We start from the raw sequence: 14,793 nt of genomic DNA on the forward strand, positions 1-14,793 counted from the left end.
CAAGAGTCATGCGGAACAGTCATTAGCTAGTGTACCACCTGCCTGCTTTTGCTACACAAAAATGTACTCGTGATTTTGGCGGGCTTCACATGCTGGAATTTAGAGATTTGTTGTGCACGCAATCGCTGTGTACATAATCATATCTTTGAAGGCTTAGCAACGTATGATGCGAATTGATAAACCTTGTGAGGACATACAGAGCCTTCACTCCTCATTATCTTTCTGCTTACACCGTAAAAAAGGAATTGCTTTCCTATGTGTTGTGTTACTTTTATATGCCGTTGCTTTTTGAAAAAGTATGTAGCGAAAAGTAATAACCAGCAAAAAGAGCATAGTAGGTTGCTCAACGTACAAATCAAGTGAAGTACCTGTCAAAGTGCTTTAGTAGAGCTGTTGGCTAGGTACATCTTTACCGCGCTTATAATTTAAAAATACTACAATAAGCATTCCGCAAAAATGTGTTTTCTTTTTTCGAGGGGTTACAAAAACATGCAGAAGATATGTCTGTGGTAATATACCTAGTCTTCTTTCATAACTTTCTTTTTTATTATACGATATGTATTTAGGATATCTGGACAATTCATGATCCTAAAGTGAGTACATGTGAATAAGGCAATGTTAACATGAACTTATGCTTTTATATACAGTATTTTCTGCTTGTTTATGTATAAGGGTGAACAAATTGTGTTGGCAGCATGAGAGTAGTTACGGTCGTTAAATAACTGTAATGTAACATAGTCATACCAGCATTAACTACGTAAGAAGCGGCCTTTAACAGTTAACAAGAAGCTGTATTTTCAGCAACATGACCAAAATATTCATACCACCACCGTGGTGACGAAACACTTAGACGGCATTGTTACGAAAGTGACCCAACGGGTTGAAAAATGGAGGGAAAATGAAAGGTAGAAATAAAGAAAGAAAACGATATGTTCATCTTAATCTCAGTTAACAGATCTTTGTATCCATGAACCACTACAGGAAATTTTCTACTATACTGTTTGAAGACATACTGATAGTAGATTTGCGTTCGAATACGTAATTTCCCACAGTGAACGTATCAATCACGACTTTAAGCTGGCGGCAACTGGTCCACTCTGTTCGTTACTTTTCGTTACGGGTCATAACTTTGCTGGGTCCTGCATTCGGAAAGAATTAGTAGTGTATGATATGCGTATAAAATACCCCGAACCGAATGTTTTTCAACAGCCATTTCTCATATATCATATTTGATGATGAGCTACGAGCAGTACATAGTAAACAAAGAATGTTTTTGCGCGTAATATAACAACTCTGGTTTTGACGATGTTGTAAGTGGTGGGGCAGTGACATGAAAGGACGTTATTATACAAAGAAGAGAGCATTTGTGAGACTCGACATACCTGGGCCGCTGTATTACACCGTACATATATCAACCATCGTGAGACAAAAGTATCGTATAAAAGTGAGAAGTGGCGACATATATATATAAACAATCAATTACATTTTGCTTGTTATATTTTCTAGCAATCAGAAAAGCCGGTAGCGATTTGTCGTTATAGCGGCTGCATTAAAATTAAAATATCAAACAACGCTCACGAAAGAAAGTGCATATGCAAATTACAATAGCAACAGCACCTTATGCCTCAGTATGCATGGAGGATGACGAGTTAGCTGCTACTTTTTTTTGAGATTACAACATATAAACTGGCTTACTTTTTGCACGAAGCAGAAACAGGCGACAAAAGCAACAGATATGACACCATTTCTGTTTGTAGATTATCACCTTTCATAAAGCTTTTATAGCACCACAAATTGAAAGTCTCCTCTCGTAGAATTCTGTCACTTGTCGTCAAAAGTGTTACTGTAAAAACAGTGAAAAGGTGGACTGCTTATGGTTTTCAGCGGTTTTTTTTTGAATAATATTGAATGCAATAATCGCATTGCAAACGTGCTTTGCGCTTTGCTCTGCCCTAATAGCATTCCATGAAGTTTGTCTCGCAATGGAATTTTGGATAGAGCTCAAACTTATGTTGCCTTTTTCTCACAGCTTCTTCTAGAGCAGATTTCTGATTCTTAAATCCGGCTCGTTTGCAAGGATATGGCGAGCACAACATTGAACACCAGTTGCTATTTCAGCAGCACAACTTGCACGTACTGTACCCCACCTTCAGGCCATTTGCCCCTTTCTATCAAAATCTACAATATACGTTTTAGTAGAGCATAAGTTTGGTACTTCGCAATTTAATTAGAATCTTGATGGTCTTATCTTACCGTTTGAATCCCTTTGAAATATTTTTGCTTATAGCGGGTTCCATTACGGCGTCTTGTGTACCGCTTTTCCTCTTAGTAAAAGTCGTAGAGTTTTGCTGATCCATTCTCATTCAAAGTGAAACCTTGAGCTTTGATAGAATACTTCAAGTCTTCTACCTTCTCGTCCTTGAGGATCATCCGGCTTGGGCGCAAGGCGTTTTCAGCATCGGCATTATGGTTTAAGCTTTGGTCAAAACAGAAGACACCTAGAAATTTGCATACATACAGTTTACAAAGCTTACATGTTGTCATATCTTGTTCAAAATGCGTATGAATACTAATCATATTTCCCGTACCTTATTCACGAGAAATTGAATCTTTGCTTCATTAGCGTTATGAAATAGTAGAATTCTCATTTCGCGCGTGGAGCAGGTAATAGAATAGGATATCACTTGATACTCGGAGCTTCGTGCGCAAGAATGGGATCTCATGAGAGGTAAAATTGGTTACCTAAAGAGAAAGGCACTCTGCCGCTCGTACTGCAAGCGCAGGAGCCACATAAACGCTAGATCGTACTACATCTTTCTATGTTATATTTCCAACCACGATCCAAGATCTTGCTGGGCAACTAATGCAAGATTGATACATTGTATCACCTACCCTGTCGTGCGTCTTCTCAGTATATTTGTTGTGTAGCCGAAAAAGGCATCATCATCAAGGTACTTGGATAGTAGCTCCCTAGATGGCCGTGGATGATTTCATGGTCAAAACATGGCACAGCGTCAACAACGGATACATAATTCGGCGAAAAATCATGGGATTTACCCCTAACAACGCTTAAAAGAGCTGCCTTGGCATGTGTACTGGGGAGCATTGTTATCCGGGGCAGATGGAGTGCGGATTAGAATACAGGCCTGCCTATGGATGCCAGTTTTTTTCGCTGTTTTCATTCTGGCAGAAATATGCAGTATAAAGAAATCCACTTATGCTGCATCAATTGAATGAAAATGATCGCGCACTAAATGTGTCGCGGTCAGGAGAAACGGGCCGTTTATTTATTATAATTGTTTTGGAGCATGATGTACGACTTCATGCCACGACGAGAGGTGGCGGTGTGATAGGTTTTTTTGCAACTCATTCCTGCAGATAGTGCCATCGGATGAAAGCTCAAGTTGCTACTGCATCTGCTTGCTACAAGGTTTGTGTATTGCCATGGATGTCTGTGAAATTGAGCATATTAATAGTCTTGCCCTCCATGCGGGAGGAGGTGTGATGTGCTCTGCGACCACCTCAACCTTTCTTCTTCCCTTTGTCAACAAACGTGTGGTCACTCTTATGTCATTTGTCTGAGGGTCTTCCCGATTCATTGGCAGCATGTCCCTCGTTCCACGCGAAGCCAATATAAACAAAACTTGAAAGGAATCGCATGCTAGCAATGGTAACAGTAAGATTAACACTAATTATCTCGAAGTCTTTTTTGCAACATAAATCCAAGATAAAAGGCAATAGTGGTAAGTGTTGGGACGGATTATTACAAAAAAAAAGGAAAAAAAAACAAAGACGCTAATAGAGTATATTGCACTCCATTACCATAACTGCATACCACAATACCACTACGCGTCAACTTCGCTTTCGCCAGAAGGATCGAAGGAGAAGAAGTGTCGGTAAGCATGATAATATTGATGGGATGGATGATAGGAAGAAATCGAGCGCTAACACGAACTTATTAGGCCCCTCCCTTCTGCTTAGCCAAGAGGACAAAGACCAGCATCATCAGCACCAACACCGGCGGGAGAAGAAGTACTGTATTGTTAAGCCCTTCTGCTTAGTCAAGAGGACAAAAACCAGCATCATCAGCACCAACACCGGCCGGAGAAGAAGTACTGTATTGTTAAGCATGATAATATAGATTACGATAATATGGTACACTTTGAGCTACGTAGATCCAAGGTCGGGCCATCCCTGCTACGGCAGATATACGGCCGTTGGCATTTATAGCACAAACCCGGAAATGCTTACCTTATCGACTTTAAACATCTGTATAGTTTCACACAGGAATAAACAACGACAGTAATGCTACGCCGAGTGCGTGCTTCATCTGCCGGCGCTTTAGGTTTGCTATCACAAAATTTGGTAAGAGACCAGGTTTTCCTGCGAAATCTGCTATTTTACTCTGGGCCATATTGTTAAATATACACATAAAATCTGAGGTCTATCAAGGTTGCTTCCATTTCTGTTCCTCAAGAGACTATCATCTCCCCACCTACGTAACCATAAGCTGTATGTTAAACAATGTATATGGAAAGCGCTTTGGCGCTTTGTCTACAAAAATATTACTGTATCTCCCAAATCATACTCCTTTGGCAACCCCGCCTTCGAGAAAGTTGACTATCTCTCGTCACTTAGTAAAACGTTTCTCAGTCTCTTCTCTTCAACTCTTGTTTTATGCGCCTGATTTGAAATAAAACCTCGCGCAATAGTACAAAAATATGTCTACTTCTCGCTCCATTCACACCTCTGTCGACAATTATCCACTCATTCACACCAAAACGCATATGTAATCTACCGCTCATCATGGCTGTTATCATATTTGTGCGCAACCATAAGACATACAGTGTAACAGTGAAATTATCTATGATTCACATCATACTATATAAAAGCGCCTGCAAAAGCTGTTTATAGATGTGCAGTACATAGCCTACTTGCAACATATTGAAAGTAAAATACTCTCAGTCTGTTGTCATCTCATGTAAGCGGTCATACTCGATCTGTTATAGAACACAGTGGGTTAGATTTGAGAAACATAGCCGTAAATATAAAGTTACACGAGACTCGTTATGCACTCTTCCTTTCTGGTGTCATTCAAGCAGTTGTCTTGACACAATCAGTATTTTTCCGCCCAGCTCCAGAGGTGAAACCTGGTGACACACATTCCGTCCCAACAGTAGCCACTCTCAAATTTGGCACCGCGAACGAGTCAGTCGAGAAAGGAAAACGCGCTTACGCAGACCAAAAATATGACGACGTGGTCAAGCACTACACCTGTGCTCTTGATGCCTTGCAAACGGATCGATCTTCTTCGGTTATATATGGTCATCGAGCTGCTGCGTACGATATGCGAAGCAAGTACAAACTTGCAGTGGAAAATGGTCGAGCGCCGAACCCTGATAACAACGCGACTTGTCCCGATCCATATTTTGCTCTTGGCAATGCGTTGCTTTGAAAGAGAAATTTCGTGAATTTGCATCTTTGTATTAACGAGGCTCAGAAGCTGCTCCTCAAGAGAATCCACACCGTGGTATGTATGCTTACTACGAAACATGGCTAAGTTCTGGATCGTGCGATTAATTAGAATCAGCTCTTTGTGCAATCGCTGCCAAACAAAATACTTTACCGCATCCTGTCAAAAGTATCGACCCCAGAGCGTGCATGTTTGGGCATGACCTGTCGCTTTCAACACAATATTATGTTTCGCAAATGGCCGCACATGTGCCACGCAGTAGTTGATCTCGATGGTGGCGTTGACTTGACTCGGATGTTACGTGGCGAGCAAGATCGGGACGAATGCTTATCATTAGCCTTATCCGTGATTATATCCAAAGTCGAGTTACTGTGAGCAAGTCCTTCAATGTTTCAGTGGCACTTGGGCCAGTTGATAGACACGGTTGTGGAGTCGGAATAATAGGAATGGATGTAAAGAGGCAGAGTTGTATAAGCATACAATGGATGAAATATGCCGGGATATGACACCAATACAGTAGCTGAACCATATACACCAGTTATTTCTGCCATAGTATCGATTATAGAGCCAACTATCTAGTGAGCTATGACTGTTAAGTCTACAATGACAACACCTGAACCAGCCAACACAGTTGAGGCGGCCATGACTACAAAAGCATAAACGGAGTCATCAATCCCGATCGTATAGTCAGCCAGTCTACAACGCCAAATAGTATTTAGAATTGTTGCTATTAGTGGTTCTGGCATGATGAAGAATTCGGAGTGCCATAGAACAATATGGATAATTGAAAAGCGAATGGTATATATTTCATTAAGAAGGAAGAAACCGCCTTTTTTTGGCGATATGAGGGTTCGATATGTATATATAAAAAGTGTAGGAAGAGAGAAATCAATAGGGAGAAGCTACTTTTTTAGGTTGCATGTTGGATGAGTTGAAAGGATATTACATAATAAGTCTTAAAAGCTAAAGTTGCTATATTTAATTAATCCTGCATGTAAGGGTGGACTATATCTAGTCTACCTCTTACATCTCTTTATCTCAAAATTAAGAACACTTCATCCTTCGTCCTTATGTTGGATATAAATGAATTTTCTTTTCTTTCATTATCTATCATATGTTCTATGATAAGCCTAAAGGTTTATCATGAACCTCTTTTTTTCTTTTTTTTTTTTGGACTTATAAATTAATAAAGTAATGAAAACATTAAGGTTTTTATTATTTTTATTATTTATAACTCACCACTAATACTAATTAATCAATGTTCTATTAAGTTATAATTAGTTCCCAAAGTGGCTTTTAGCATTGAACAGCTTTTGTACTTTTTGAACTGTCTATTGGTCAAGCCTTGCTCGTAACAAGCTTTCCAACTCATTTGTTTGTGAGTTTTCAGTTACCTTTCTTTAGATGAATGGACATATTCTATATTGTTGAGGTGTGGCATAGGGGATGTATCTTGTAAGATGGAAATTTGTGTCCTCGATTCCAATGCATGGACGTTTAGGGGCAGCGGCATTGGTAGAGGCATCAAATCGCCTTCCTCACATTCTTGAGCTCCATATTATTTGTAGAGGCACGTCTTAGGATATAGTACTCTAGTACTCACTAAGCTTCACACTCACTTTATGTCTGTTGGCCCATCTTGTTCAGCAGTTTCTAAAATCCTCTTGAACTTGTTTTACACCTCTGTGGTCACAAGTCATTAATGTATCAATAGTGGATTGATGGTTTTAGATATCATACTCCAGAGCTTCCTTGGCTACTTTTGTATAATAAGACCGCTATTGGGTCATCCTTGTATGTAAGTCTAAAGACAGAACACTTCTGGAGTATTATTATCAAAAACACAGCATAGGATTTTAAAAAAATTGTATGAAATGCATGGATAAAATTGAATTTTTTTAATTTAAAAAAAGATATAATAGATGAAATAGATAATTTTGAGAAATCAATGAATGAATCTTCATTTTTAAAATATGTGAAAAGGATATTTATTACAAAAGAAATAGAGAATTAGAATATACTAGAAGTTAATATTAAATTTAATAATAAAACAAAATCTTTTAAAATTACAATCCTAAAAGATTATAATAATGTTTATAGGAAACAATATAAAATAAAAAGAAATAATACTAATACTGATAAAAATATTAAAAAAAGAAGAAAGATAAAAGTAATAAAAATTTTGAATAACTCACCTATATATAATATTAATGATAAAATGAGTGCTCCTTCACCAAATACTCAAAATAAAACTAAAAGAAATGTTTTATGAATTATATCAAATAATAAAAATGATTATAGATAAGATAAATATATTGATAAAAAAATCTAAAGAAGAAATTAATAATAAAATTAATTGCTCAAAACATAAAAATATTAGTTTTAAAAAAGAGAGATATTCTCAACAAGTTGAGAGACTAGAAGAAAGAGAAGAAGAAGAAATTATAAATATTGAAAATGATTACTTATGTGTACAATTATTCAAACATATTATAAAATTTTTCAAAACATATGATATTAAAAATATCTAGAATCTGAAAATATAAAAAAGGTTTTATATAATATTGAAAATATCTTCAAAAAGTATAGACTTGTTAGAGCACCTGCAGCAGTCGCTGTTACGAAACTGTTAAATTTAAGAGTTTAACAGCCCACTTAATAGTGCATAACAGCTTAACAGGGCATTTCGTGCAGCGGTTACTGTTATGAAGCTGTTAAGTTCACACGTCATTGGTTGAAATAAAAGAATAGACAGGAACTACATGAAAATATTGCTTTTTACAATCTTCCAAACAACGATGATTTCAGCATTCTTCGAAAAACGTGGACAAAGACAAATTCTCAATGAGCAATCCGAAAAGAACAGCAGTCATAAGCGACATATCACTGCACGTATCTTGGAAAAAGCTCGAGAAAGAAGGGTTTCCGCTGCCCAAGCACGTCAAAAGCCAAAACGCAAGGTTATCGACCGTCAACGCAGCATGTTTCAGATGATAGTTATGCAGGACTATTTCAACCAAGTCCCAAGATATGATGCAACCTTTTTTCGTCGTCGGTTCCGCATGCAGCGCGAGTTGTTTTTGCGCATAATGGAAGAGCTTGAACAGAAGTACACGTTCTTCCAACAAACAAAGGATGCGACCGGAAAACTCGGCTCCCACCCTTATGTCAAAAGAACTGCAGCTATGCGCATGTTAGCATATGGCGGACCTGCTGATGCTGTCGATGAGTATCTTAAGATTGCCGAGTCCACAGCAAGAGAGAGTTTGACGAGATTCTGTGAAGGCGTCATCGAATGCTTTGGAGACGAATATCTTCGTTCCCCAAACAAGCAAGATCTCAAGCGTTTGTTGGCCCTTGGAGAGGCACGGGGATTCCCAGGCATGCTGGGATCCCTCGATTGCATGCACTGGAAGTGGAATAACTGTCCCACTGGTTGGGCCGGAATGTATACGTCTGGCAAGGAAGGTGGCCCAACGGTGATCCTGGAAGCCGTTGCTTCACATGATCTATGGATTTGGCACTCATTCTTTGGTGTCCCGGTTCCTGTAATGACCTCAATGTTTTACACAAATCCCCATTGTTCGACGATGTCATTAACGGTCGTTCCCTAGCTATTACCTACGCCATCAACGACAGACAATACGACAAAGGGTATTACTTGGCCGATGGGATCTACCCAACTTGGGCAACACTCGTTAAGACCATTCGACACCCACTGGGTAACAAAAAAAAGGTACCGTTTCTTTATTATATTATTGTCACTATCAGATGTAAATAATAACCTTGTTGATCTAGTTGTTCGCTCAACGGCAAGAATCTATCCGTAAGGACATTGAGCGCGCTTTTGGGGTACTGCAGCAACGTTTTTCAATAGTCCGCGAGCCTGGACGCTCCTGGCATGTATCCCACCTGTCAAACATTATGAAGGCATGCATTATTTTGCATAACATGATCGTTGAGGACGAGCGCGATGGGTATGACAAGTAGTATGAGTTGGACTACGACACTTCTTCTTTCACTGTTGCGCCATCCATCGAGCATGGTGGACAACTGGAAGAACTTATGCGTCAAAGACGTCAACGCGAAGTTAAAGACAAAGACACCCACAGACGTCTACTAGAAGATCTTGTCGAGCATATCTGGCAATGTCATGGTGACGAATAAATTGTCCTTTAAGATAAATACTTACCTGGTTTTTGGCTACGTAATTTAAAACGTTTTTATTGATGCTCACATCCGTCTTCTTCGTCATCGCCATCTTCCTCCCAATCCCTTTCCTCGTCCTCTTCCAGCACTTGCTGCTGCTGCTTCTTCTTCTTGTCCTCCTCCAGTATCTTCTTGAATTCCTGGGTAATCTTCTTTTGCAAGGCCTCATAGAAGAATTTTCTGTCAGAGGAGAATCCATGAGGATCCACGCTCATTACTGCATGTCGAGCCATCATTAGATACGTATGCGCGCTCATCTTTGCAGTTGCAGCGCGTTCACGATCGATCTCTGTTTGGATCCGCATCGTCTTCAACGTTTCTCTCTCGATCGAATCTGCTTCTTCTTCTTCTTCTTCTTCGTCGTGAGCGCGCTTTCTCTTGTTGGCCTTGGCTTTTTTTTGACCGATGGGTCTTGCTTGGCCTTCTACCATAGGCTCGCAACTCTTCTTGGCAACAATTGGTTGCCACTTTGGTTGCTCCGCAAGCATATGCCACACGTGCTTCAAGCCAAAGTTTTTGCCACTATTGACAGGGCGGTTATCAACATAAAACTCACAGGCTTTGTCGAACTATTATCTCATCTTTAGTCACTTCTTTATCTTTAAGGATACATCAAGTTATATATGAAATATGCAAAAGCGCCCGACCTTTTGTGCGTCGTTAAAACCACTGTCGTTTACAGCCAAGACTTTTGCATAGCTAGCAGAGAAGAATTGGCATTGCGACAAGATGGAGTTAAATCGAGATTGTAGCGAGGAGACATCTCAGTCAAAGGGATTGCCAGTTTCTTTGACGAATTCGTCTTTGATGAGCGACCACATGGTGTCTTCGCTCATGTCATTGCTCGTTACTTCGTCAGTGGTTGTCCCCAAGTACGCGTTCACCAAAGCAATATCCTCGGCCTTGCTAAAAGCTTTGCCCTTTCTCTTGCACAGGGGGGCAGCGGCAGTAACGTCAGATGGGGGAGTGGCGTTAGAAGTAGTGTGGTTCATTTTGAAGAATACAAACAAAGAATGAAGTGAGATTTAACTTTATTTTTCAAGTCCTTTTTTTCGATTCAAGAAACTATTAAATTTAACAGAATTTGTTGAGGCTGTTAAATTTAACAGGACGTTAACAGCAACCGCTGCAGGGTCTGGCTGTTAAATGACCTGTTAAATTTAATATAACAGGTTCGTAACAGCGACCGCTGCAGCTGCTCTTAATAGTAATATGAAATCTGTGCTATGTATGTACTGTACTTAACTTTAACCACAATTCTGTCCAATAAAAATATAAGTCAATGCAGCCAGTAGGGGGAGTAGTAAAGGTACATGGTTGCTGCTGTTGCCGTCGTTATAGTGATTATTAATAAATTCTGTGATTGTTTTAGGCATCATGATCAAATGCTCCTTTGCCCAAAATTTGCTAGGCAGCTTTTTCATAAATCTTGCTTTAGGGTGATTGATAAATTTGTCAGAAATTTTGGTGCAAATGCTTTTGATGGTGATGGTAAGTGCAATGGGTTCCACATAATACTTTTGATGTATGTGGTTGCAATAGACGTTGAGTCGATGTAGAAATGGCTTATTAACCATATTCTGTATCTCCAATGCTTCTGACACTGCTTGGACAGGTACATAAAAAACAGCTGCACACTTTCCACTAAGCCATTCTCTGTTATGCACTATGTAGCTGTTTTAGGAGTGGTTGGTATTTAACTAAGCTTGGAATAATCTATTTCAACAGGAAAAACTTTAATGTTTTATTTAAATTTTAAACATCATTTCAAATTTGTGATAATTATTTAAAATTTATTTTTATTATATTTATTTTAGTATTTAAATTATTAATTTTATTGTATTTTCAGAATTTTGAAAAAAAAAAAATTTCAGATATTTATAGAAAAGAGATGAATTATTAATTTATTCTTTTCTTAGAAATAGTTCATTTGGTAAATGTATCTTTTTTAGAAATAATTATAATTAAGGATAGAAATTATCTCTTAATTTTTATTATTCTAATTTATTATTAAATTAAACTTAAACTCCAAAAAAGAATTCATTCTTTTTTCTTTCCATCCTGGGAGTATCATAAAATTTTTATTTTCCTTGATATTCAAAGAAAAGAGATAAAAGTATAACTTTTATCCATTTCTTAAAAAATAAGGAAAATATATTTTCTCTATTTTTAGAAATAATAATGAGGATAATGAAGTTATCTTTTATTTATTATTTTCAATAAAAGATAATTATTTAATAATTCTTCTCTATTAAAACATTGAATGTTATTATATTTATTTTTTTATCCTAGAATTTAAACATACTTGCATTTTAAATTTTTGTATAATATAGAGAAATAATCATGTGATTATTCATTGTTATATAGAAACATTCAATTCTTAGAATATCTTAGAATATTCATAAAATTATAAATTTTATAATATTCCCAGATAGAAATAAAAAAGAATGAATTCTTTTTTGGAGTTTAAACTAATGTAATAATAAACTAAAATAGTAAATATTATAAGCTAATTTCATTATCCTATTTACTAAATAAACTATTTATAAGAAAAGGATAAATTAATAATTCATCTCTTTTCTTTGAATATCTAAAAACTATAGATTTTATTTGAAGAATACATTATAATTCATTATTTAAATATTAAAATAAAGATATAGAAAATAAATTTTATTTTTCTTGGCATTTTGATATATTTCGAAAATGTAAAATATTTTTCACAAATTTGAAATGATGATTAAAATATTAAAGCTTATCCTGTTGAAATAGATTATTCTAAGCTTAGTTAAATACCAACCACTCCCAAAACAGCTACATAGTACATAACAGAGAATGACTTGGTGGAAAGTGTGCAGCTGTTTTTTTATGCCTGTCCAAGCAGTGTCGGAAGCATTAGAGATACAGAATGTAGTTGCAAGCCATTTCTACACTGACTTAACGTCTATTGCAACCACATATATCAAAAGTATCATGTGGAACCCATTGCACTTACCATCGCCATCAAAAGCATTTGCACCAAAATTTCTGACAAATTTATCAATCACCCTAAAGCAAGATTTATGAAAAAGCTGCCTAGCAATTTCTGGGCAAAGGGGCATTTCATTATGACGTCGAAAACAATCTCAGAATTCATTGACGATAACCATAACGACAGCAACAACAGCAACCATGCACCTTTGCTGCCCGCCACTGGCTGCACTTACATATGTTTTTATTGAACAGAAGTGTTCAGTTTTTGGGCTTAGATATAAGGAAGATCCAACGGTGCTTTTGTTATACAAAGTAGCTAAGGAAGCTCTAGAGCACGATATGAGTATCAATCCCTAACAATTAAATCTACTGTAAATAGTGATTTAATTTTAGTTAAGGATTTCACTGTCAAGTTAGGCTGCGTCCAAGTATTCCTTGCCTAAGGGGACCGGTCGAGGTTATAATGATTATGCTCTGATTTATTAGTACTAATTGGATGAATAGCTACAATAAGTTGGTGTAACTAAAATAATTTTTATAATATTAAATTATGTATGTATGTCTTGGTATGCATATATTTAAAAATCTTGAAAAAATAAAAATTGAATTTTTTTTCTTATATAAAAATAATACCTCATAATATTAAACATGAACAACACAATCACATTCAACAATGACAAAATTGTCCTTGATACCAATAAATTAAGTATATTTTTAAATAATAAAAATATAAATATCAAAGAATTTGCTGAAAAGACGATTTATGAAAAATATGATATAAATTATTCTTCGGCTGGCACTGATTCAGATTGTGTTACCATTTTTTCTTTATTGGGTCGAAAGTCCAAAGAAATAAAATATGTGAAACATATATACTATAGCTGTATCATTTTTTCTTTCGCTCCTGGTACACACAACCGTCGAGAGTCCATTTGATCATGACTGATGAGTCTCCTACGCCCGACATTAACACTATTCTCTAAGCAATTTAAGAACGTCTCACTATTCTTGAACAACACCATGGTTCCACCTCTGTTCATCCTGCTGACGCTCCTCCGACAGCACACGAGGATACTGACATAGAGGACGAAGATGACGATCCGAATCTTACAGAGCAAGCTCCTACTACTTTGCTTACCCCTTATCCGGCTCTAGTCAACGCCCTTCCGGGCATGACAAAAGACTTCTTTCGCAACTCTCTTGACGACGATACTCGCCGTAGCTTTCTTCACGAGTGTCCACGCAACACCAGTCGTCAATATGCGCCTCCTCCACTTAACGACATTGAAGTTAGTGCTCAGGGTCAACGCATTGATCGTCAACTTCGCGATATCCAATATCGCTTGTCAGGGCTCACTCGACCAATCGATCTTTTCGTTCACGACACAATACGCACCAATAAAGTGGACGTTGACACCGCTTTACGTTTCGCCAACACCATCCACACTCTTGTTTCGGATGTGGCATCCTTTATCACTCAGACTCGAAGTGATAATATATGTCGTGATACTGGCCTCAAAAACGCCCCAGCTAATACCCCTGGGTCGCTGCCCAACGCTCCACTTTTGGACGCTGGTAAAGTCTTGGAATATACACAGTTATCCCAAGCTCTTCGCAAGGCTGCCCGTAACAGATCCACGCAGAAGAACAGTGGCAAATCCGGAGGCCGACAACAACAAAAGTCATCCGACTTTCGTACTACCAAACAGTTAGATGAGACGTCAAGTGACAAACGACGTGGTGACTCTGGCAACCAATCGGGTTTTCAGAAAGGCAAAAAGAAATCCGGCAAAAAACGCAGCAACAGCAGCAACAACAACAACCACGACGAGGACCAGTAGGTGGGCGCTTGAGCTCTTTTGCTTCTGCTTGGTCAAAGTTTTGCGACTCACCATGGATCCACAACGTCGTCAAAAACGGATTTTCCATACCTTTTCATACGATTCCACCTACCCGACGTCACGATTCCAATAATTATCAGTATCACCACCTCACACCAACAGCCGCGAAGACAATCGGCGCCGAGATCAACACTCTCTTGCAGAACCGCGCCATCGAAAGAACAACCGAAAACGGTTTTCATTCCACACTGTTCACCATCCCCAAAAAAACAGGGGGCTTACGACCCATCCTCAACTTAC

General features: G+C 37.9%; 2 protein-coding genes across 2 annotated transcripts; both read left to right on the forward strand.

Moving 5' to 3' along the window:
• Positions 1-4,305: 4,305 nt before the first annotated feature.
• Positions 4,306-5,455, forward strand: BDB00DRAFT_870256 (uncharacterized protein; the record flags this gene model as incomplete). The annotated part of the gene is made up of 2 exons (XM_053126686.1): positions 4,306-4,365; positions 5,054-5,455. 2 exons carry the CDS (start codon positions 4,306-4,308, stop codon positions 5,453-5,455), a joined length of 462 nt encoding a protein of 153 aa, XP_052981979.1.
• Positions 5,456-13,300: 7,845 nt separating this feature from the next.
• Positions 13,301-14,493, forward strand: BDB00DRAFT_786225 (uncharacterized protein; the record flags this gene model as incomplete). Its single annotated transcript, XM_053120589.1, has 2 exons — positions 13,301-13,358; positions 13,646-14,493. The coding sequence occupies 2 exons, from the start codon at positions 13,301-13,303 to the stop codon at positions 14,491-14,493; spliced, it is 906 nt and encodes a 301-aa protein (XP_052981980.1).
• Between the last annotated feature and the right edge of the window lie 300 nt (positions 14,494-14,793).

Source organism: Zychaea mexicana, assembly GCF_025766255.1.
Source record: "Zychaea mexicana strain RSA 1403 chromosome Unknown BDB00scaffold_19, whole genome shotgun sequence".
Classification (NCBI taxonomy): domain Eukaryota; kingdom Fungi; phylum Mucoromycota; class Mucoromycetes; order Mucorales; family Lichtheimiaceae; genus Zychaea; species Zychaea mexicana.